This window comes from Salvelinus alpinus, chromosome 2 (genome assembly GCF_045679555.1).
Source record: "Salvelinus alpinus chromosome 2, SLU_Salpinus.1, whole genome shotgun sequence".
Lineage (NCBI taxonomy): Eukaryota > Metazoa > Chordata > Actinopteri > Salmoniformes > Salmonidae > Salvelinus > Salvelinus alpinus.
Window position 1 is genome coordinate 88,274,414 of NC_092087.1, and position 26,552 is coordinate 88,300,965.

At 42.8% G+C, this 26,552-nt stretch overlaps 1 protein-coding gene across 1 annotated transcript in view; it reads left to right on the forward strand.

Moving 5' to 3' along the window:
- gnav1 (guanine nucleotide binding protein (G protein) alpha v1) overlaps positions 1 to 26,552 on the forward strand; it is a 38,228-nt gene continuing 11,676 nt past the window's right edge. The window contains exons 1-5 of the mRNA XM_071389740.1: positions 1 to 1,157; positions 5,823 to 5,914; positions 14,977 to 15,069; positions 16,149 to 16,309; positions 18,896 to 19,024. Of these exons, the coding sequence (XP_071245841.1) occupies positions 1,022 to 1,157; positions 5,823 to 5,914; positions 14,977 to 15,069; positions 16,149 to 16,309; positions 18,896 to 19,024 (611 nt within the window). The 5' untranslated portion in view covers positions 1 to 1,021. The remainder of the gene's footprint in view (positions 1,158 to 5,822; positions 5,915 to 14,976; positions 15,070 to 16,148; positions 16,310 to 18,895; positions 19,025 to 26,552) is intronic.

Here is a 26,552-nt window from a genome sequence, read left to right on the forward strand (position 1 = left end):
GATTAACAACCGTTTAGGTCAGCATGTCGCGCGGAAAACCGGTAAACTAGACCGGTGGTTGTGGCTGTGTGGTCACAGATTACGCTGAGCTGTCGAAATGAGGACACAGCTCGAGTCTCTTGAATGAAAAAACGGTAAAACGTTCGCCTCATTAGGAACACAAAGGGAAACTAATCCTTGACCCACGCGTTTGGCAGGATTTGAGGCGTTGGTGAGCGCGAAAGCACTGACATTCAAAACAGTGATTATTATGTTTGTTAGTTTCATAGTAACGCACCTTGTGGATACAGTGGAAATGGCAGCACTCACTCAGGCGTCAATTTCTCCTCCCGAAACGTCACTTCCACGGGATATCTGAAACTTTTCCAATGCTGCAATACCGTGGGAGTCTATGAGACCAGGCTGCGTGGGAGGGATCTCCCGTCCTAAATCAACTAGGTGGGGAAACTTTCCGGGAGTTCGGGTTCTGTAGGCTACTATAGCGGCGCCCACAGTCTCATTGGCCATTTGAAGGTAGTCTATTTTTTGAAAATGTTGTTTGTCTCTCGAGTCTAACACGACAAGGAAGTATTCACAATAGCCTTGCTGATTTGGTGGTTGGTTGGGTAACGAGACACTTTTTGGGCTAGTGAGTAGGTAAACGTTTTCACCTTTTTCGATTGTGTATATTGCGAGCGATTCCGCATCACGTAACAACGGATGGACATGCGCTTCCTATGCGAACTGATTGAATAACTTCTAACCTATTCAATTACTTTTTTCTTCGTTTATATTAATTTTATCATAAAAAGGAATAGGACAGAACATTTGGCCATATTGTTGCAGACATTTGGCATAGAAAACCACCCCAAAATGTGACACATCAAGAGGAAAAAGCGATCATCAAAACCCAATTGGATAACCATGTTCGAGTCAACTATCACCGTCAACCCACGGTGACTGATCCCTAAAGTGGATCCCCCTTCCCCGGTATTATTCTAGCTCGTGCGTGTCCGGTGAACGAGGAGATGAGCAAGGCGAGATGGGACAGTGTCTCAGTTCAGAACAAGACCTAACGGAGGAGGGGAAGAAGGCGAAGCTTCAGAGCGCGAAGATAGACAGGGACCTGTATGAATACGCCAAGAGGGAGATGAACGTGGTCAAGATACTAATGCTCGGTAAGTCTCTCTTTCTCTCAATTACATTCAATTCAAAAGGCTTTATTGACATGGGAACATATGTTTACATTGCCAAAGCAAGTGAAATAGATAAACAAAAATGAACAGTAAACATTACAGTCGAAAGTTTCAATGGAATAGACACATTTCAAATGTCACTACTCTCTCTCTGTGGTGGTAGTAATAATAGATAGTGGACAATATATCCCCTTCGGCAGAAGAGTATTTTGATGTGCTGTGTTGTGCAGCCGAGTGTTCTCTGGTCACTAGGCCTGCACAACACCTTTGCAAGTTTAGCCTATGTTCATTCATTAACTGAAAAGCCCCACACACTTCTAGCTCAAACGAGGATGTTGGAACAACAGCAAAGAGCTAAAAAGACCCATACTAGATCAAATGATTGGTTTAACAGAAACACAGTGAGGAGTTTAAAGGGTGCAGGGCAGGCGTTTCCACACAATGGTCTAACATTCTTCCTGGTCAGTCACAGTGACTGAATCACAGTGCAGATAGAGGCCAATGTGGTTTGTGTTGAGATTAACCAGAACAAGATAAATACGCTGGGCCCGGTTGCATAAAACATCTTAAGTAGCTTTTCCCCTTATCTTTTCCATGAATTTGTTTTGCACAAAACATTTTAAGGCAAATTTCCCCCTTAAAGTAAGTGAAGTTAGTTGCCCTTGAGGTCCCTTAAGTGCTTCATTCAGTATGGATATCAATGTAAACAGCACTCAGTATGGATATCAATGTAAACAGCATTCAGTATGGATGTCAATGTAAACAGCACTCAGTATGGATATCAATGTAAACAGCACTCAGTATGGATATCAATGTAAACAGCACTCAGTATGGATATCAATGTAAACAGCACTCAGTATGGATATCAATGTAAACAGCATTCAGTATGGATATCAATGTAAACAGCACTCAGTATGGATATCAATGTAAACAGCATTCAGTATGGATGTCAATGTAAACAGCACTCAGTATGGATATCAATGTAAACAGCACTCAGTATGGATATCAATGTAAACAGCACTCAGTATGGATATCAATGTAAACAGCACTCAGTATGGATATCAATGTAAACAGCATTCAGTATGGATATCAATGTAAACAGCATTCAGTATGGATATCAATGTAAACAGCATTCAGTATGGATATCAATGTAAACAGCACTCAGTATGGATATCAATGTAAACAGCACTCAGTATGGATATCAATGTAAACAGCACTCAGTATGGATATCAATGTAAACAGCATTCATTATGGATATCAATGTAAATAGCACTCAGTATGGATATCAATGTAAACAGAACTCAGTATGGATATCAATGTAAACAGCACTCAGTATGGATATCAATGTAAACAGCATTCAGTATGGATATCAATGTAAACAGCACTCAGTATGGATATCAATGTAAACAGCACTCAGTATGGATATCAATGTAAACAGCACTCAGTATGGATATCAATGTAAACAGCATTCAGTATGGATGTCAATGTAAACAGCATTCAGTATGGATATCAATGTAAACAGCATTCAGTATGGATATCAATGTAAACAGCACTCAGTATGGATATCAATGTAAACAGCATTCAGTATGGATATCAATGTAGACAGCACTCAGTATGGATATCAATGTAAACAGCACTCAGTATGGATATCAATGTAAACAGCACTCAGTATGGATATCAATGTAAACAGCACTCAGTATGGATATCAATGTAAATAGCACTCAGTATGGATATCAATGTAAATAGCACTCAGTATGGATATCAATGTAAACAGCATTCAGTATGGATATCAATGTAAACAGCACTCAGTATGGATATCAATGTAAACAGCACTCAGTATGGATATCAATGTAAACAGCATTCAGTATGGATGTCAATGTAAACAGCATTCAGTATGGATGTCAATGTAAACAGCATTCAGTATGGATGTCAATGTAAACAGCACTCAGTATGGATGTCAATGTAAACAGCACTCAGTATGGATATCAATGTAAACAGTACTCAGTATGGATATCAATGTAAACAGTACTCAGTATGGATGTCAATGTAAACAGCATTCAGTATGGATGTCAATGTAAACAGCATTCAGTATGGATGTCAATGTAAACAGCATTCAGTATGGATGTCAATGTAAACAGCATTCAGTATGGATGTCAATGTAAACAGCACTCAGTATGGATGTCAATGTAAACAGCACTCAGTATGGATGTCAATGTAAACAGCACTCAGTATGGATGTCAATGTAAACAGCACTCAGTATGGATGTCAATGTAAACAGCATTCAGTATGGATGTCAATGTAAACAGCATTCAGTATGGATGTCAATGTAAACAGCACTTGTGGAAGTGAATGTTGCTTTCCTCTGCCCTGGTTTCAAACTAAAAACTTCCACCAGCTAGCTAGGTAGCTGAACAAGGGAAGGTGCACAATCAATGGCTACACAGCTAGCTGGCTACATACTCTGTACCACAGGAGGTTGGTGGCACATTCATTCGGGAGGACGTGGTAATGGCTGAAGCGGAATAAGTGGAATGCTATCAAACATGTGGTGTTATATGCATACTACCTTGCTCCACACTCATGCTCTGAGTGCATTCTCCAAGGATGTTCTCTTGAGTACGTTCCTGTGGGGACGAGTGTGTGGAGAAATCATTAAACATAACATTTAAGCATTACTCGCACTCCCCCTACTGTGTTATCTCACACTGCACCACAAAGCAAATGTTTTACTTCATAATTATCAGCTAGATATGTGAGCCATAGTAATCTAGCTAGCCAGCTAGCTAAACAGGCAAAAATGGCCTAAAACTAATGTTATGCAAGGTAGATGTAAATGTTTAATGGGCAGCTAGCTAGCTAACATTTATTCGTGTCTAGCTATTGACTTGACTATGGACTTACCCATTCACTGACCCTTCCTCCAGCCAGGACAATGACAATAGAGACCAAACAAGATATACACAAAGCAAACGTTTTACTTCATAACTATAAGCTAGCTATATGTGACTCGTAATAATGTAGCTAACCAGATAGTTTAACAGGCAAAAATGACCAACAACTAATGTCATGCAAAGTACAGTCGTGGCCAAAAGTTTTGAGAATGACACAAATATTAATTTTCACAAAGTTTGCTGCTTCAGTGTCTTTAGATATTTTGTCAGATGTTACTATGGAATACTGAAGTATAATTACAAGCATTTCATAAGTGTCAATCCGCCCTGGCATGCTGTCAATTAACTTCTGGGCCACATCCTGACTGATGGCAGCCCATTCTTGCATAATCAATGCTTGGAGTTTGTCAGAATTTGTGGGTTTTTGTTTGTCCACCTGCCTCTTGAGGATTGACCACAAGTTCTCAATGGGATTACGGTCTGGGGAGTTTCCTGGCCATGGACCCAAAATATCGATGTTTTGTCCCCTGAGCCACTTATTTATCACTTTTGCCTTATGGCAAGGTGCTCCATCATGCTGGAAAATGCATTGATCGTCACCAAACTGTTCCTGGATGGTTGGGAGAAGTTGCTCTCGGAGGATGTATTGGTACCATTCTTTATTCATGGCAGTGTTCTTAGGCAAAATTGTGAGTGAGGCCACTCCCTTGGCTGAGAAGCAACCCCACACATGAATGGTCTCAGGATGCTTTACTGTTGGCATGACACAGGACTGATGGTAGCGCTCACCTTGTCTTCTCCGGACAAGCTTTTTTCCGGATGCCCCAAACAATCGGAAAGGGGATTCATCAGAGAAAATGACTTTACCCCAGTCCTCAGCAGTCCAATCCCTGTACCTTTTGCAGAATATCAGTCTGTCCCTGATGTTTTTCCTGGAGAGAAGTGGCTTCTTTGCTGCCCTTCTTGACACCAGGCCATCCTCCAAAAGTCTTCGCCTCACTGTACGTGCAGATGCACTCACACCTGCCTGCTGCCATTCCTGAGCAAGCTCTGTACTGGTGGTGCCCCGATCCCGCAGCTGAATCAACTTTAGGAGACGGTCCTGGCGCTTGCTGGACTTTCTTGGGCGCCCTGAAGCCTTCTTTACCACAATTGAACCGCTCTCCTTGAAGTTCTTGATGATCCGATAAATGGTTGATTTCGATGTCTTTGAATTATATTTTTTAACCTTTATTTAACCAAGACTTGTCAGTGAATCATGGCATTTCCATGGTAACCAGAGACTCTTTCTGTTGTACATGTCTTCAAACTACCGTAAAACCCTTAAATGATGCCTCACCTAAGGAAATGTCTGAGGGGCTCTATACAACACCCTTAAACAATTCTCTTAGGTAAATGATTCCTTAATAAGGGAAACACTTAAGATGTTTTATGCCGTCTTGTCAAGTCTCCTATCTATGGTCATTGTTCAATCACAGCACAAACTGATCTGGGACCCAGGCTACAAGATAAAGCCATTGTCCTTGAACTCGTTGTAATACAATGTAATACTCTAAAGTCAATTCAAGGGGGTTTATTGGCATGTGAAACATGTTTACATTGCCAAAGCAAGTGAAATAAACAAAAGTGACAAGACACAAAACAACATGAACAAAAAAACTATTTGAATTTAACAGTAAATATTACACTCAAGGTTTCAAAAAAGAAAGACATTTCAAGTGTTATTTTCTCATGTCTCTCTCTCCATCTGATTCAGGAGCAGCAGAGAGTGGGAAGAGTACGCTGGTCAAACAGATGAAGATCATCCACAGCCATGGCTTTACCAGGCAAGAGCTGACCAGCTTCAAGGTGTGGACTCACACACACACACACACACACACACACACACACACACACACACACACACACAGAGCCCCACAGGTAATCTAAATACAGTAGAAGCCTGATCAAATTGCGTGACAGTCATTGTATGGACGTCTCAGTTGTCCTATCTACACAGACCAGGTGCTGGTTGTTACTCACTATAATGGAACTGGCCAAGTGAGATAGATAGATGATCATATCACTCATCTGATAAGAAGTGGAATAAGTGGGTGGGTGGGTGGGGGGGGGGTGTCAGAGAGAGAGGGGGAGAAAAGCTGAGTGAGGGCATAGCGCTAAAAGAGGAAGTGATGGAGACTGAGAGAAACTGAGAGAAGGGGGTTAAGTGATATGGGTTGTAGAGGGGTGAAATGAAGAGATAGGAGACATGATGTGTGTGTTTAAGAGGTAAACCCATACAGGAATGCAGTGGTTTGATTCTGTCCATTCTTCTAAGGAGAATAGGGAATAGGCTGCTATTTGGGAGGCATCCTATATGTGGGCCCTGTTGTCTTCTGGGGACACACCTCTGCATAAACTCTTCCTGTGTGTTTGTCCTACGGTCTGGGGTTAACTAGAGGAATGTGGACAATACTGAGACACACTCCCTCACTGACTGGGTGAACCACCTACTCTCTCTCCCCACCAACTTTCCCTTTCTTCCATCCTTCTTTATTCTCCTTCTCACTTAGAGTTTTACTCCTTTCTTCATTGCCCCCTCTCACTCCTCCCCTCTCTCACTCCTCCCCTCTCTCACTCCTCCCCTCTCTCACTCCTCCCCTCTCTCACTCCTCCCCTCTCTCACTCCTCCCCTCTCTCACTCCTCCCCTCCCTCCCTCCCACTCTCTCCTTCCCTCCCTCCCACTCTCTCCTTCCCTCCCTTCCACTCTCTCCTTCCCTCTCTCCTTCCCTCCCTCCCTCCCACTCTCTCTCCTCTCCTTCCCTCTCTCCCACTCTCTCTCCTCTCCTTCCCTCTCTCTGACTTCTCTATAATGTAGTAACATAATGAACAAGTGTTGAGAGGAAAGACCTATTTTTAAAGGGTGAGCGCTTTGATGGCTACCAGTTTGCTAACAGGTGTGCAGCAGCAAGAATGTTCAATTCTGAGAGGAATTTGGTTTGAGTTATTAGTGCGTCATACACGTCTGTGTGTGTGCAAATATTATTTTCTAGACTTGGGGAGTATTCTTGCTCTGAATCGGTCCTTGGCAGCTGTCTGCTGTCATGTTACACCGGAACACACACCGGATAGACTCTGATATGCCAGATGAAGGTCCTGGGTGGTGATATGTGAAGGTTATGGCCTTTCCCTCCTCTTTCTCATAAAAGTCAGATTATCCAAGACTCACTCCACCATCACTGCCCCATCAGTCCCCCTTTCATCTAAAGAGACACATTTGGTATCATGAACACAATGGTAACATGAACACCATGATAACATGAACACAATGGTAACATGAACACCATGATAACATGAACACAATGGTAACATGAACACCATGATAACATGAACACAATGGTAACATGAACACCATGATAACATGAACACTCTCTCTTCCAGAGGAATAAATCACACGCTGCCTCACTGCCCTATCTATGCCCTTCCCTGAACCAACGAAAACAGAGACAGCAGGGTGTATCTCTCTTACGTACACACACACACACACACACACACACACACACACACACACACACACACACACACACACACACACACACACACACTCACCCCGCCTTCCCCTGTCCTGACCATGCCCTGTACAGTTGATCTCTGCTCTAGGCCTGCTGCAGACTGGTAGAGACTCTTTGATGAACCACATTCTGTAGCAGGAAGAATCCCAAATGGCACCCTATTCCCTATATAGTGCACTACTTTAGACCAGAGCCCATAGGGCTATATAGGAAATAGGGTGCCATTTGGGACGCACCCCTTTCTCTGTCCCACCGTTGGCTTGTGTTGTAGCACTGTGACAAGACAGACCGATGTGGATGGGGGCGTGCTCTCTCTGCTGTCTCCTGAAGTCTACTATCAGCTGCTGCGTTTTGTTGACTTTGAGGGAGAGGTTATTCCCCTGGCACCACTAAATGTGGTGGTTGGCGCTCTCAGTTTTGTGTGGATGCTGCCATCTATCCACGGTTGGATAAACTCTAATCGTCACAGTGGGAACAGCATCATCTATGCACTTCCCCGATGAACTCAGTCACTGAGTTAGTTAATACGTCGATGCTATTCTCAGAGGCAACACGGAACATATCGCTGTCCACATGACCAAAACAATCTTGAAGAATAGGTTCTGATTGGTCAGACCAATGTTAGACATGCCTTATCACGGGTACTTCCTGTTTAAGTTTCTGCCTATAGGAGGGGAGGAACAGAATGTAGGCATGATCTGATTTGCCGAGGGCCTTGTAGCTGTCCCGGAAGGGGGAGCAGCAATGGTCAGAGTTCTCAATGAGCGAATAGCGCAGGGGATGTTGATTTAAACTTCCGTAAATAAATGCGGCCTCAGAATATGCGGTTTCCAGTTTAAAATCTAGTGTATTTTCTTGAAAGCCGTCGCAGTGTCTGCTTGAGGGGGAAAATACACGGCCGTGACGATGACCAAAGAGAATTCTCTCAGGAGGTAATGCGGCCGGCATTTGATGGAGAGGTATTCCAAATTGGGAGAACAAAATGACTTGATTTCCTGTACGTTACCTTAATCACACCATGAGTAGTTAATCGTGAAACATACACCTCCCCCTTTATTTTGGGCGGAGAGTTCTTTCTTTCTGTCTGTGATGTACGGAGAACCCCGCTGGCTGTATGGACGGGGACACTATACCCGGAGAGAGCCATGATTCTGTGAAACAGAGTAAGTTATAGTCCTTGATGTCTCGAATGAGATCCTCGCCCTGAGCTCGTCTACTTATTGTCCAGGGACTGAACATTAGTGAGTAATATACTCGGAAGTGGTGGGTGGTAATGCAGTAGGGAATAATACAAGAAACCTTCTGAGGAATTAATGTAAGAAATACCACAAAAAACAATACTGCAAAGTTGGCTAGGAGCTAGGAACATGTCTGTTGGTGCTATCTTGAACTCCAGTGGAGATGGTGGAAATGTTCCAAGTTACCTCGGCGTGCACATCACTGACAACCTGAAATGGTCCATCCAAACAGATAGTGTGATGAAGAAGGCGCAACAGTGAGGCTGAAGAAATTCGGCTTGGCCCCTAAGACCCCCCCTACGAACTTCTACAGATGCACCATTGAGAGCATTCTGTCGGGCTGTATCATCAGATGCACCATTGAGAGCATTCTGTCGGGCTGTATCATCAGATGCACCATTGAGAGCATTCTGTCGATGCACCATTGAGAGCATTCTGTCGGGCTGTATCATCAGATGCACCATTGAGAGCATTCTGTCGGGCTGTATCATCAGATGCACCATTGAGAGCATTCGGTCGGGCTGTATCATCGCCTGGTACGACAATTGCACCGTCTGCAACCGCAGGGCTCTCCAGCGGGTGGTGTGGTCAACGCATCACCGGGGGCACACTGCCTGCCCTCACGGACATCTACAGCAGGGTTTCCCAAACTTGGTCCTGGGGCCCCCCCTAAGTGCAAATTTTAGTTTTTGCCCTAGTGCTACACAGCTGATTCAAATAATCAAAGCTTGATGATGAGATGGTTATTTGAATCAGCTGTGTAGTGGTAGGGCAAAAACTAAAACATGCACTTAGGGGGAGGGGTGGGGACCCAGTTTGGGAGACCCTGGTCTACAGCACCCGGTGGCACAGCAAGGCCAAGAAGATCATCAAGGATCTCAGCCACACGAGCCACAACCTGTTCACCCCGCTACCATCTAGAAAGAGGAGACCGTACAGGTGCATCAAAGCTGGGTCCAAGAGACTGATAAACAGCTTCTATCTCCAGGCCATCAGACTGTTAAATAGTCACCACTAACCGACCTCCGCCCAGTACCCTGCCCTGAACTTAGTCACTGTTACTATCCGGCTACCACCCGGTTACTCTACCCTGCACCTTAGAGACTGCCGCCCTATGTACATAGTCATTGAACACTGGTCACTTTAATAATGTTTACATCCTGTATATACTGTACTCTAGTCAAGGCTCATCCATATATAACTACTGCTGTACACACCGTTTCTATCATATACACCGAGTGTACAAAACATTAGGAACACTTGCTCTTTCCATGACATAGACTGACCAGGTGAATCCAGATGAAAGCTGTGATCCCTTATTAGTGTCACCTGTTAAATCCACTTCAATCAGTGTAGATGAAGGGGAGGAGACAGATTAAAAAATGATTTTTAAGCCTTGAGACATGGATTGTGTATTTGTGTCATTCAGAGGGTGAATGGGCAAGACAACATATTTAAGTGCCTTTGAACAGGGTATGGTAGTAGGTGCCAGGCGCACCGGTTTGAGTATGTCAAGAATTGCAATGCTGCTGGGTTTTTCATGCTCAACAGTTTCCAATGTGTATCAAGAATGGTCCACCACTCAAAGGATATCCAGCCAACTTGACACAACAGTGGGAAGCATTGGAGTCAACATGGGCCAGCATCCCTGTGGAACGCTTTCAACACCTTGTAGTCCATGCCCCGATGAGGGCAAAAGGTGGTGCAACTCAATATTAGGAAGGTGTTCCTAATGTTTTGTACACTCAGTGTATTTTTATATTCCGGACTCTGACATTGCTCGTTCTGAAATTTCTTAATTCCTTGATTACATTTTTTTGGATTAGTGTGTATAGTTGTGTATTGTTAGGTATTACTGCACTGTTGGAGCTAGAAAAATAAGCTTTTCGCTGCACCTCAATTAACATCTGCAAAATATGTGTACGCAACCAATAAAATGTTATTTGATTTGAGATGGAGAGACATAAAGAAGGCCCTTCCTCTGTCTCATCCCTCCTTTATTTGCCTCAGATCCCAGGCCTGGGGCTGTGGAGTGGTTTTATTCAGCAGAGAGAGATTTTTCTCCCATTCCACCAGCTATGTCAACAAGGAGGGGGGCACTCAGAACTCTGGGCATGTCATTTTATTGTCTGAGGATTCTAGAACAGTGTTGAAAATTCTATAACAGTGTTGACGATTCTAGAACACTGAAGATTCTTGAACTGTGTCCAATTGTAGAACAGTGTAGAGAATTCCGTTGAGCAGAAAAGCTCTCAGCTTTAACACAACACTGCAGTAGTTAATGATTGAACGCCAGATCTCAGCCAGTTCAGCTACATTCCACATATTGTTTTTGTAACATTGTCCAGAAACACTAAGAGCGTGAAACATTTTTGTTCTTCTTTTGTGTTTGAGAAAGATAGAAAGGTGTATGTTGGATAGAACAATAGTGGACGATATCAAGAAGAGAATGTTGAAACCTCACTTCCAGGCAGTACATAGTAACCTCTAGCTTCCACAACAATACAAACATACCCCCAGCCCTAAAAAGAAAGGAAGTTGGACAACCGTTATGACACCTCTGCAATGTGTCCCTCCAAGTCCCTCGGCAGGTTAGTAGGTGGTGTTGTATGTCTGTGTCCTTCGTGATCACAGGGTAGGAGGGTTGTTTTCCTGGCACTTTGAACCCGCTCATCCATACAATATGAATGTACAGCTGAACAACGTCCAGTTTGTGTTCCAGACGTCGTCCTTTGGGACCATTATTATACCTGTGTACCGATTCACTTTTAGTTGTACATGATCCTGTCTGATAACGCCCTGGGTACGTTTTCTCTCATACCGCCCCAATCAACAATGTACACACAACTGCCGTACATACATCCTATTGACCTGCTAAGTAAGGTGTGGTTGAATGAGGGGTTTGGTGGAAAATCTCTCACACACACACTACCTTGGGATTAGTCCTTAAAACCTGTCTAGACCTGAGGCTGCTGTAGGAGTGGTGAAGACTGAGGCTGCGTCCCAATGGCTCCCTATTCCCTCTATAGTGCACTATGGGCTCTGGTCAGAAATAGTGCACTATGTAGGGAGTAGGGTGCCATTTGGGATGGAAACTGAGGCCCTCAGTCTTTTCTGATGTGTTGCTTTTTTTCCCTCCCTCAGTCTTCATTGTTCTCTCACTTTTGCCCTCTTCCCCTCTCCTTCTGTTTCTCTACCTCCTTTTGCCCTCTTCCCCCTCTCCTTCTGTTTCTCTACCTCCTTTTGCCCTCTTCCCCCTCTCCTTCTGTTTCTCTACCTCCTTTTCCCCTCTTCCCTCTCTCCTTCTGTTTCTCTACCTCCTTTTCCCCTCTTCCCCCTCTCCTTCTGTTTCTCTACCTCCTTTTGCCCTCTTCCCTCTCTCCTTCTGTTTCTCTACCTCCTTTTCCCTCTCTCCTTCTGTTTCTCTACCTCCTTTTGCCCTCTTCCCTCTCTCCTTCTGTTTCTCTACCTCCTTTTCCCCCTCTCCTTCTGTTTCTCTACCTCCTTTTCCCCCTCTCCTTCTGTTTCTCTACCTCCTTTTGCCCTCTTCCCTCTCTCCTTCTGTTTCTCTACCTCCTTTTCCCTCTCTCCTTCTGTTTCTCTACCTCCTTTTGCCCTCTTCCCTCTCTCCTTCTGTTTCTCTACCTCCTTTTCCCCCTCTCCTTCTGTTTCTCTACCTCCTTTTCCCCCTCTCCTTCTGTTTCTCTACCTCCTTTTCTCTGGCTCACCCTCCTTACTCTCTCTGTCTGTGTGGTGTGTGTGTTCCCGTATCTCGCCTCGGGTTGAGTAGTGACTGGAGCATTAGCTATGCTGACAGCATAGCAGACAATAGCTGCAGAGGTGAATGTGGGTATCTGTAATTGTATCCCCCTTCCTACACACACACAGACTATACAACGGGGGGACGTAGCCCTCAGATATTGAGATCAGATTGCTTTACAAACACCTGGGGGGAGGGGGAGAGAGAGTCTGTGTCCGTTAGTCTACTAACAGAGGAGGCTAAGTTTCTAGTCAATGGAGAATCTTTCTTTGAAGAGGAGGGTACAGCGGGAAAAAAGAGGTAGAGAAACAGGAGGGTGCAGGGGAGAAAAATGGGGAGGGGGAGAGAGAGAAAGTGGGATGGAGGGGGAGATGTATTTAAAAAAAAAAAAAAAAAAAATGCTTTTCCCCAACTGTTCTGGGAAGCTCTGGTACGTCTGATCTGACTTCACACACTTCAAATAAAGCGGCCGGGAAACAAGGCCAGGAATGTGTTTGTTTTGAACGGGGAGACGGGAGGGTAGAGGAAGGATCTGACCATCAGGTGGGGTGTGGGTATTTATAATCTGAATACATCAGGACAGATCTCATCAGGACAGATCTCATCACTGTGTAAAGGGACCTTTTTTGGCCTGCACACTGACACTTTTGAAGGGGGGGGGGGGGGGGGGTCTTGACCAACACCGACCGTGAGGGTACAGGGGGGGAGATCTTGACCAACACCGACCGTGAGGGTACAGGGGGGGAGATCTTGACCAACACAGATAGTGAGGGTACAGGGGGGAGGTCTTGACCAACACAGACAATGAGGGTACAGGGGGGAGGTCTTGACCAACACAGACAGTGAGTAATGTATAGGTACAGATGCCCTTTCTTTGAGGTGAGAATTTAGAGCATGGTGCCAGTGGGACAGCAGCAGGCTGGGGTTAGAGGTCACTAAGCCTAGCCACATGCTGCTTGTTAGGACCAGGGAAAGGTACGGAGGAGATTTAAAGTCTGATTTGGAGCCTCTTCTCATACTTTAGAAAAGCATATTTTATCCCTCCCTCCCTTATTTTCTTTCTGTCTTCCCTTACATCCTCGAGTGTGCGAAGAAAAGAGTGAGATGGGTAGGAGAGAAGGGATGAGAGTCTCTCTCTCTCTCTGAGCTGCTTATTTTTCTGACACAAATCAATATACAGGTGTCAGCAAAGATGAATATTGGAGAATGTGTGTTAATAAAGAATCATTACTCCCTGACAGCTGACTGTCCTCAGCCCGGCCCGGCTTAACACTTTACTGATACTGAAGTTATGTGTCACCACTCTCATCGTTGGTTACAGTATCTCTTATCACACTGTAGGTACGCCCCACTGAGAAACACCTCCAATACACTTCAGAAAAGATAGACAGTCGTTCTGACAGAGAGGAAGAAAGGAAGTCTAGACTGATAACATCGGGATGGAATGTAATGCTTATCTCTTTCTGGCAGGGGAGAAAGAGAGGGAGGGAGGGAGAGGGGGGAAAGAGAGGGAGAGGGGGGAAAGAGAGGGAGGGGGGTTAGAGACTATCATAGATCCCCCTAATCCCATTGAGTCACTCAGATTCAAACAGTTGAGTTTTGAGTTCAGTTGGTATTGAGTTTTGTGTTTAGTTACAGTCAGGGTTGGGGTCAATTCCATTTCAATTCCAGTTCATTCAGAAAGTAAACCAAATTCCAAATGTTCCTCATTAAAAAGCATTGAGGAGATTTGGCATTAGAATGTCAGTGTACTTCCTGAATTGACTGGAATTTTAAATGGAATTGAACCCAACCTTGGATCTAGTTGAGTTTTTGGTTTTGTGTTGGTCATCTTCAGTTCAGACATCAGTCTTCACAGGTCTGATATCTCCTCTTTAGCCTGGAGTCTTCACACAGGTCTGATATCTCCTCTTAACAGGTCTGATATCTCCTCTTAACAGGTCTGATATCTCCTCTTAACAGGTCTGATATCTCCTCTTAACAGGTCTGATATCTCCTCTTAACAGGTCTGATATCTCCTCTTAACAGGTCTGATATCTCCTCTTAACAGGTCTGATGTCTCCTCTTTAGCCTGGAGTCTAATTTGAATGAACACTCTTTTTTATCTGAAGAGGTTATATAAAGGCTTTCTGTCTGGTGTTGTCACTGTTGCCATGTAATTCATGTCTGATCTTTTTGGTTATATAGGCTACAGTTGTCTGAAATGGCACCGTTACCCATAGTGCACTAATTTGACTAAAGTAGTGTAATACACAGGGTTTTCAGATGCATTCCATATGTACTTTTCCTGTGTGGTGTGAACACCGTTGCCATGGTAACTGGTTGCTTATTTTGACCCCTGCCCTGTTGACCCCGTACAGCCGGCGGTGCTGGACAATCTTCTGACCTCTATGAAGTTTGTCCTCCACGGGATGGGCGTTCTCCGGATCAACCTGACGAACAGCAAGAACAAGGTTAGAGGGAGATGGAGTGTCTGTCTGTCCGTCTCGCTCTTGTCTATTGCTCTCACTGACTCTCTCACTGGCTCTCTGTCTGTCTGTCCGTCTCGCTCTTGTCTATTGCTCTCACTGACTCTCTCACTGTATCTCTGTCTGTCCGTCTGTCCATATGACTTACTTTCTCTGTCTGCTTCTCTCTCTTGCTCTCTTAGCCTCCACCTCATAGAAACACTACTTCACTTGATGGCTTTAGTGTGTCTGTGTGTGATTTGTCCAGACTGACACTAGAGGGCAGCATGCAGACAGCTGTGTCTGACACATCAGAGCACGGGTTCCAGTGCTCTGATTGGCTGCTGCTGCTCTCCATGTTTACTCAGCCCTGACCCATTAGTCTGCTGGCAGCTCAGGACATTCCCTGTGCACACACACACACACACACACACACACACACACACACACACACACACACACACACACACACACACACACACACACAGCCAGACACAGATACTCGCACACACATACACACGGAGATATGGACACAGAAACACATGCACAAACACACTCTCTCTCGTTCTATTTTGTGTTAGAATGTCATAGTTCAAACGGGCATCAATAATAGCCAGTTAAGTGGATGAGTTGTAGTGTAATTGCTTTGTAATGACATGGTACAGGGGTATGATCGGGAGAAGGTGTGTGTGCGTGAGAGATTGGGTGGGAGGTGTTATCGTCAGGTTCCTTTCAATTTGAATAACTTTATTGCCAAAGGTAACAGAGCTCAAAGCATCACCGCCCACACTGAGTCTGACGGCTCATAACTAGAGCTGTGAAACTGTGATGAGTTCTGTCTTTATGGCCGAGGTCACTCGTCTCTGCTGAAAGCCTGTCCTTGTTATTCGTGCTGTGTGAGAGAGTTTGGGGTCTGCAGTGTGTGTCGCTTCATGTCCGCTCAGTACTGTATCATGTAAGCTGTATGTATGTACATGATACCCTCGTTGTTCTCACCCCCCCTCCCCCAGGTGCACGCCCACTCAGTACTGTATCACGTAAGCTGTATGTATGTACATGATACCCTCGTTGTTCCCCCCCCCCAGGTGCACGCCCACTCTGTGTTGTCCTGTGGGAGGTGTTTTGATGAGGATCAGGTGCTGTTTCCTTTCATTGGCCACGCCATTTCCTGTCTGTGGGCTGACCAGGGGGTCCGAGAGGCCGCAACCCGGGGTTACGAGTTTGAACTCAACGACTCTGCCCTGTAGTGAGTAAACTAATATGTCTTACCTGGAGACCTGACACACGTCTTACCTGTTAAAACACACTGCCAGGGTGAGTACTGACCTGACACACGTCTTACCTGTTAAAACACACTGCCGGGGTGAGTACTGACCTGACACACGTCTTACCTGTTAAAACACACTGCCGGGGTGAGTACTGACCTGACACACGTCTTACCTGTTAAAACACACTGCCGGGGTGAGTACTGACCTGACACACGTCTTACCTGTTAAAACACACTGCCAGGGTGAGTACTGACCTGACACACGTCTTACCTGTTAAAACACACTGCCGGGGTGAGTACTGACCTGACACACGTCTTACCTGTTAAAACACACTGCCGGGGTGAGTACTGACCTGACACACGTCTTACCTGTTAAAACACACTGCCGGGGTGAGTACTGACCTGACACACGTCTTACCTGTTAAAACACACTGCCAGGGTGAGTACTGACCTGACACACGTCTTACCTGTTAAAACACACTGCCAGGGTGAGTACTGACCTGACACACGTCTTACCTGTTAAAACACACTGCCGGGGTGAGTACTGACCTGACACACGTCTTACCTGTTAAAACACACTGCCGGGGTGAGTACTGACCTGACACACCTGCACTGAACACCTGTACAACTCACCTATATTTTCACACTCTTTCTCTCTTCCTCTATTTCTGTCTCTGTCTGTGTCTCTCTCTCTCTCTGTCTTTGTCTCTCTCTCTCTCTGTCTGTGTCTCGGTCGCTCTGTCTCTCTCCTACTCTCACACACTTGACTGTGGTTGAATCAGCGTATGTTAAAGAGAGATCCAGGGGTCTAATTATCTGTGTGTGGAGGCCTGCTGTCCTGTGATTAGCCTTGTGGTGTGTGTCACTGACAATCCACACACACTGTCACAAAGAATCAACCATGATCACCCTGAGAGCGAGACGAAGGAGAAAAGACCTATTAAGAGAGAAGAGGTGGTCATTATGGACACATCTATGTGACGGAGGTGAGTCTGAAGTAGAGAGGGAGAAAGAGGGGAAAATGAACAGAGAGAAGGTTGAACCAACCAGCCCAGCAGGAGGCTGTCATCTCTCCTCGTCTCCCCCAGCATGAGGCCTCTGCTCTGGCTTTATCTACAGCGACAGGTCCCCTGGAGACCCACTGAGCACCAGCCGGACACCACAGCCTGGGAAATCCACCTCGCACAAAGTCACGCAGACACACATACACAAAGTCACGCAGACACACATACACAAATGCTTGCAGACACACACACACACACACACACACACACACACACACACACACACACACACACACACACACACACACACACACACACACACACACACACACACACACACAGAATGGAAGCTTTGCCGCATCAAAGTGATGGTGACATTCTAGCCCAGTCATTCCCTATCAGCTACTTGGGCTGTAACACACCCTGCAACCATCTGACACACACACACTTACTCACACACACACACACACCAGTATAATCCATCTGTTAGATAAACCATAGCCTCAGAGTACCAGTATTATGTAAAGCTAAAACCCATTAATCCACTAGTATGAATATTCAGTTTGGAGATTAGTATGGTAGCATCTCCTGGGGGTTAGTTTATTACTGCATTCCACACCTGACAGCAGTGCTTCGTTTGTAAATCGGGAGGTGACGGAACAAAAAGTGAGCATGAGAGGGGGGTGAGCTGGGGAGTTCTTAGGGTACCAGAACGCATGAGGGAAAAAATCCCTTTTGTAATAAATCCTTCATGCATATCATCACATTTGCGTAGCAGCATAGAGCCGTAGAGTAGAGGCACTTAGAGAAGCTTCACACACTGGGAACATGTTTAGTAGCCGAGGGGCCGGGAAAAGTCTTGCTTTTTATAAACGCATTTCATGCAGTTATACGTCATTTTACATGACTGTAGACTTTGGTAGAATCATTTTATTATAATTTTTTTAACACCACGCAAATAATTGAAATGGCAGGCACCTTTGACACTGACAAACTGAGAATCAAAAATCAATAAAAATCGACCTTGTCTTGAACCCATAATAGTCCAGGCCTCACACAATGTGAGTTGCAGGCTCACGTCTATCAGAGCAGAGAGAGAGAACACACGCGCTTCTCACACAGCCACGGCCACGCGTTGGTCTCAAACATGGGTTACAATGTTGCACAAACCATAAACCCGGCCCAGCCCGAATCAACTATCAGGCCCAGCCCGAATCAACTCTTAGAAATATTAGGCCCGGGCTGAAAATCTACTTTTTCACATTACGTTTTTTTGTGGGGGCAGGAGAATTAATCGAAGAGGCAACTCGAATGAACTTTGATTGCTTTTTATTATAATTTTTAAACAATCATTTTTCATGCCTCGAGAGGTACCGGAATCAAACAGTCCAAGATGGAGAGGTGCCAGGATCCGACTTAAATTAAGCACAGCCTGACCGGCATACTGTATGTCTCTCTGTCTGTCTCTCTCTCTCTTTCTCTAGCTTTTGAAATTGTTACCTTTTCAGATATACAATGTTTAGATCAAATAATCTTTGTCTTTCTCATCCTCCTCCTGTAGTTTCTTTGAGAACAGGGGTCGTATCATCTCTCCAGACTACGTTCCCACGGAAACGGATGTCCTGAGGGTCAGACTGAGGACCACCGGGGTCATAGAGACACAGTTCAAAGTCAAACACCTGCTCTTCAGGTAAATAATACTATTGTGTGTCTTCTCTTGTTGTTGTTGAATATAACACTTTCCCAAAACACGAAGGCCTACTATCAGGGCTCTACATTGTAAAGAAATGAATTGGTAGCACTGGTGCTCCCAACTTAAAAATGTTAGGAGCACCACATTAAATTTAGGTGCACCAGAAAATATTTTTCCAGTTGATTGAGCCTATATTGGGCCTGTATGAATTCTAGTTTCTTTTGAAGCACATGTTGTGCCCTAGAAACTAACATGTAACACTTCAAAGACATGCGTTTATTATAAAAGCTAAAATGTTGATATGAATACCTGTCATTGAAATGACAGTCATTAGTGTAATATTAGGTTTTTACATTGTGTAAAAGCACCATTGTCCTATTGAGATATATTACATTGAAAATTGTACACTGTCGCTTTAAAAAACGTTGTGCGTTGACTACATGCAAGAGATCTGTCATTAATTAATTCATTAATTGCTATGGTTATTGATCTCCTGAAGACGCTATCCCTTTTCCTTTCTTTCTGCGCCCCCAACACTTCATTACTCATCTCACATGTATGTACTGTACTCGATACCATCTACTGCATCTTGCCTATGCCGTTCTGTACCATCACTCATTCATATATCTTTATGTACATATTCTTTATCCCTTTACACTTGTGTGTATAAGGTAGCTGTTGTGAAATTGTTAGGTTAGATTACTCGTTGGTTATTACTGCATTGTCGGAACTAGAAGCACAAGCATTTCGCTACACTCGCATTAACATCTGCTAACCATGTGTATGTGACAAATAAAATTTGATTTGATTTGGATATCAGTGGAGGCTGGTGGGCGGAGCTATAGGAGGATGGGCTCATTGTAATGGCTGGAATGGAATGAATGGAACAGAGTCAAACATGTGCTTTCCATATGCTTGATGTGTTTGATACCGTTCCATCTATTCCATTCCAGCCATTACAACGAGTCCATTCTCCTATAGCTCCTCCCACCAGCCTCCACTGATGGATAATACTGGTCAAGTTACCAGGTTGTTAGCTAGCTAGCCAATGAGGTAACATGACTGAACAAAGTGTGAACAAGTGGTTAACGACGCACAAGTCGTTTTAGAATGGCCCACGACACAATGCTCCCAAAATATAACCTGTGGTCACACAGCAAAATATTTTAGTCGCATATGCAACCAAATTGGTCTTTAAAGCCCCGCTGACTATAGTTTTCAGGTAAACTTCAAGTACGAGGTTTTAACTCAAAAGTGATCAAAAATACCTATGACAGCTGCTGGAATCTTTTCATCTTTGGGACCATGTCACGTTATCTCACACACACTCATTTTGTCATAGAGACTTTATCTCTAACAGCCAATTTGGCTAGTGTCAATCAAACAAACTTATATCTGATTGGTCTGTGATTGAGTCAGCAGGAAGTCAATATGTCAATACCCTAACAGGCCTTATCAACACACAGTGGACTAGAGTCTGATAACCGGGCACGCGCACACATACGGACGCACACACAAACAAACATAGTAGGGATGTGACAAATGGAGAAAAAACATCTTTATGTTTAAACTGCCACTTTTTTTAATTGGCTTCCATTAAAACAATAAGAACAATTTAGAAAATTCCATGTGGATTCACAATGCAGCTGCACTGCTGCCAGCAACAGGTTGGGTCTCATGGTGCGCCAGTACTACCATTACTCTACCTCAATTCCACTTTACAAAATTTGCATTTCCTTCTCATTTAACTTCTCAAAGTTTAGCGATACAGGACTTCACTGCTGTCGCTTGCCTTTCTCTGCCATTTTTCCAACTGTTAACTGAAACGACGAAGTGGTGGAGAGTCGACTCCAAAAAATAATTGATTACTCGACTCCTAGCACGTCGACTCGGATTTCTGAGTCGGTTTTCTCCTCTTTTCTGAAAGTAGACAGATGGAGACACTTCTAGATTTTAACTTTAAAAAGCTGGCAAATGTATAGGGTCCCCTCTAGGGCTGTGGCGGTCACGACGTTTATCAGCCGGTGATTGTCAACCAGATAACTGTTGGTCTCACGGTAATTGACCGTTAATTAACATAAACACAGTTAGCATCTTTTGGCTTCAACACAAACCACTGATGCTGAGCTTTGGAAAATCTACATTTTAAAAAGTCTAATAAATACATGTAATCTAGCCTACACCATCACATTAAATCCATGTAATATAGCCTACACCATCACATTAAATCCATGTAATATAGCCTACACCATCACATTAAATCCATGTAATATAGCCTACACCATCACATTAAATCCATGTAATATAGCCTACACCATCACATTAAATCCATGTAATATAGCCTACACCATCACATTAAATCCATGTAATCTAGCCTACACCATCACATTAAATCCATGTAATATAGCCTACACCATCACATTAAATCCATGTAATATAGCCTACACCATCACATTAAATCCATGTAATATAGCCTACACCATCACATTAAATCCATGTAATATAGCCTACACCATCACATTAAATCCATGTAATCTAGCCTACACCATCACATTAAATCCATGTAATCTAGCCTACACCATCACATTAAATCCATGTAATCTAGCCTACACCATCACATTAAATCCATGTAATCTAGCCTACACCATCACATTAAATCCATGTAATCTAGCCTACACCATCACATTAAATACATGTAATATAGCCTACACCATCACATTAAATACATGATTTATTTTAGACAGGTCTAAAGAAACATGATATGAAGAAAATGTAGTCTATTTCAGAAGAACAGAATAGCATACTCTGAGTTGTCCTTATGTTAGCTCCTGATCTGACTATGTCAAATGGCTGTGGGCTACACTAGTTCATTTAGCAGACAACATTTGCTTAGAATTCAGTGTCATTATTTTATTGTGTGAAGAATACAAATGAACAAAGCTGAATAAAATAGTTAGAAAATTTCTCCAAACGATTTGAGGGAGTTATGCACATGAGGCTATTCTGTGTTTAGGTGTTAACACAGAAATGGGTTCTCCTATATGGTTATTTAGGTGTTAACACAGAAATGGGTTCTCCTATATGGTTATTTAGGTGTTAACACAGAAATGGGTACTCCTATATGGTTATTTAGGTGTTAACACAGAAATGGGTACTCCTATATGGTTATTTAGGTGTTAACACAGAAATGGGTACTCCTATATGGTTATTTAGGTGTTAACACAGAAATGGGTACTCCTATATGGTTATTTAGGTGTTAACACAGAAATGGGTTCTCCTATATGGTTATTTAGGTGTTAACACAGAAATGGGTTCTCCTATATGGTTATTTAGGTGTTAACACAGAAATGGGTTCTCCTATATGGTTATTTAGGTGTTAACACAGAAATGGGTACTCCTATATGGTTATTTAGGTGTTAACACAGAAATGGGTTCTCCTATATGGTTATTTAGGTGTTAACACAGAAATGGGTTCTCCTATATGGTTATTTAGGTGTTAACACAGAAATGGGTACTCCTATATGGTTGTTTAGGTGTTAACACAGAAATGGGTACTCCTATATGGTTATTTAGGTGTTAACACAGAAATGGGTTCTCCTATATGGTTATTTAGGTGTTAACAAAGAAATGGGTACTCCTATATGGTTATTTAGGTGTTAACACAGAAATGGGTTCTCCTATATGGTTATTTAGGTGTTAACAAAGAAATGGGTACTCCTATATGGTTATTTAGGTGTTAACACAGAAATGGGTACTCCTATATGGTTATTTAGGTGTTAACACAGAAATGGGTTCTCCTATATGGTTATTTAGGTGTTAACACAGAAATGGGTTCTCCTATATGGTTATTTAGGTGTTAACACAGAAATGGGTACTCCTATATGGTTATTTAGGTGTTAACACAGAAATGGGTTCTCCTATATGGTTATTTAGGTGTTAACACAGAAATGGGTTCTCCTATATGGTTATTTAGGTGTTAACACAGAAATGGGTTCTCCTATATGGTTATTTAGGTGTTAACACAGAAATGGGTTCTCCTATATGGTTATTTAGGTGTTAACACAGAAATGGGTTCTCCTATATGGTTATTTAGGTGTTAACACAGAAATGGGTACTCCTATATGGTTATTTAGGTGTTAACACAGAAATGGGTTCTCCTATATGGTTATTTAGGTGTTAACACAGAAATGGGTTCTCCTATATGGTTATTTAGGTGTTAACACAGAAATGGGTACTCCTATATGGTTGTTTAGGTGTTAACACAGAAATGGGTACTCCTATATGGTTATTTAGGTGTTAACACAGAAATGGGTACTCCTATATGGTTATTTAGGTGTTAACACAGAAATGGGTTCTCCTATATGGTTATTTAGGTGTTAACACAGAAATGGGTTCTCCTATATGGTTATTTAGGTGTTAACAAAGAAATGGGTACTCCTATATGGTTATTTAGGTGTTAACACAGAAATGGGTACTCCTATATGGTTATTTAGGTGTTAACACAGAAATGGGTTCTCCTATATGGTTATTTAGGTGTTAACAAAGAAATGGGTTCTCCTATATGGTTATTTAGGTGTTAACAAAGAAATGGGTACTCCTATATGGTTATTTAGGTGTTAACACAGAAATGGGTATACTCCTATATGGTTATTTAGGTGTTAACACAGAAATGGGTATACTCCTATATGGTTATTTAGGTGTTAACACAGAAATGGGTATACTCCTATATGGTTATTTTAGAGTTATTAATGTAACTTTAGTTGTTCTACAAACGTTGGGCTATAAGTTTTGATTTTTAATACATTCTAATACATTGGTGCGACTCTAATGATGATTTGAAAAAAGGTATGAGCTCTGCTTAGTTTTTTGCGCAGGCTGTACACACTACATCAGTCAGTCAGTAACAAGTTGACAAGCACTTGATAATGCCTACAATTTCCCGGCGGCATCCCCTTTGTTTGGCCGGAATGCCCCCTATAGAAAGTGTAGACAGACACATCGAGGACGCAACCGCGTACGTCCTGATCCAGTTCCGAGGTGCATATTGAGATATTGGAAGAACTGTCCACATTTATTTTCGGCAGCCGACAAGATGAGTTGGCCTAACGAACAGCAAAAGCATTAGCTTATGTCATCTACTATCCCCCATAGTACAAAAGCATTAGCCTATGGCAATCTACTATCCCCCATAGTACAAAAGCATTAGCCTATGGCAATCTACTATCCCCCATAGTACAAAAGCATTAGCCTATGGCAATCTACTATCCCCCATAGTACAAAAGCATTAGCCTATGGCAATCTACTATCCCCCATAGTACAAAAGCATTAGCCTATGTCATCTACTATCCCCCATAGTACAAAAGCATTAGCCTATGGCAATCTACTATCCCCCATAGTACAAAAGCATTAGCCTATGGCAATCTACTATCCCCCATAGTACAAAAGCATTAGCCTATGGCAATCTACTATCCCCCATAGTACAAAAGCATTAGCCTATGGCAATCTACTATCCCCCATAGTACAAAAGCATTAGCCTATGGCAATCTACTATCCCCCATAGTACAAAAGCATTAGCCTATGGCAATCTACTATCCCCCATAGTACAAAAGCATTAGCCTATGGCAATCTACTATCCCCCATAGTACAAAAGCATTAGCCTATGGCAATCTACTATCCCCCATAGTACAAAAGCATTAGCCTATGGCAATCTACTATCCCCCATAGTACAAAAGCATTAGCCTATGTCATCTACTATCCCCCATAGTACAAAAGCATTAGCCTATGGCAATCTACTATCCCCCATAGTACAAAAGCATTAGCCTATGGCAATCTACTATCCCCCATAGTACAAAAGCATTAGTCTATGGCAATCTACTATCCCCCATAGTACAAAAGCATTAGCCTATGGCAATCTACTATCCCCCATAGTACAAAAGCATTAGCCTATGTCATCTACTATCCCCCATAGTACAAAAGCATTAGCCTATGTCATCTACTATCCCCCATAGTACAAAAGCATTAGCCTATGTCATCTACTATCCCCCATAGTACAAAAGTTGACCTATTCTGTGAGAGAAATAAATATTCCAAGCACTTTTTTTACACAATGTGGCTGACGTAACGGATCAGAATGTTTAGCTTAAAATGTTGATAAACTATGATGCTATTTCTTCACATTATAAGCGCAGCAATGTGCACACATGGTAGTAGGCTATAAGCCAAATGTTCCATTAGCAGAAAACACCATTATCAAAAGTGACCGCAAATGCAATTATGCATGTAATGCTTTTATTATAAAGGTGCATTTTAATAGTGAAAATGATCTTCCCCAAACTTGAAACTCACACGCTGCTTATGTATGCCAGTTAGGCTCTACACTCCTTGTAAAGCGGATTAATGTGATTCATTTTAAAAGTTATTTGACCAGTTTAGTTGTGAAACAAACCTTATCAAAACATATAGGCCCCTGGGCGAGGCTACATGAGGTGTGCAACTATGATTCGAAAATGAGTTTTTAAAAAGTTATTATTTATTGTGCTGGGTGTCATTCACAAGTGATAGGCTAATATTGTCACCAATCAGACTATTCTTGATTTAATCTTCTTTACATATACTAAATAATATGTGACATTTTTTTATTTATTTAGAATGGACCATTATCATGCACCTGTATCGAAACAGGGGCAGCGGGGTGTTAAAGGAATTTAATTCCTATATGTTTATCAACCAATTAAATTAAAACACTCTGCCCCTACATAAGAATTTGTAAGATACTTATCAGCATTAAATGGACAGAGACCAGTCTCAAAATCAATCAATCAATAGCGTTTATTCTCGAGAGTACCGATCATAGTATAATTTACATCAGGTTATATAATAAAGATGATGTCATAGGTTTTAATGTCCATCCTCCTCTCGGATACAATGGCAGTACAGTACAGTTCTCATTACTGTCTGCCACCTGTTAAACTATCTGCAACCAACCCAAGGTCTTTCCCCTCCCTGGGTAGAGACATCATTCAAGCCTGTCTGAAGATAAACCCATTCTTTCTAACAAGGAACATATTACATTCAGCATTATGAGTATAATAAGTTTCATTCATACAGTAACATCTAAGTCAAATGTATACATATTTTAGTAATTTATTCATAAAAATCCCATAACACGGGGAAAATACATGTCATCTATGCACTTAAATAGCGAACGGAGGACACTTTTCCCTGTGGTTTATTATGCCAGCCAGGTAGGCTATACTCCTGTTGTAAAGAGAAGCAATCTGCTTAATATTAGGAAAGTTGGGAAATAAATATAGTAGGCCTAGCCTATAGAAAACTGATGGGATCCTCCTCTTTGTAATAAAGGCCATCACTCTGTTTTCTCACACAATTACATAGCCAATAGAAATGTTGCGCAACATGAGCTCATGGGCTCTCATTAAGTGTTTGATTACATTTTCAATTAGATTTGCATTGATGTCAGAGTGATTAGAGAGACAATAGAGTGCTGAGTACCAGGCAGTTATAA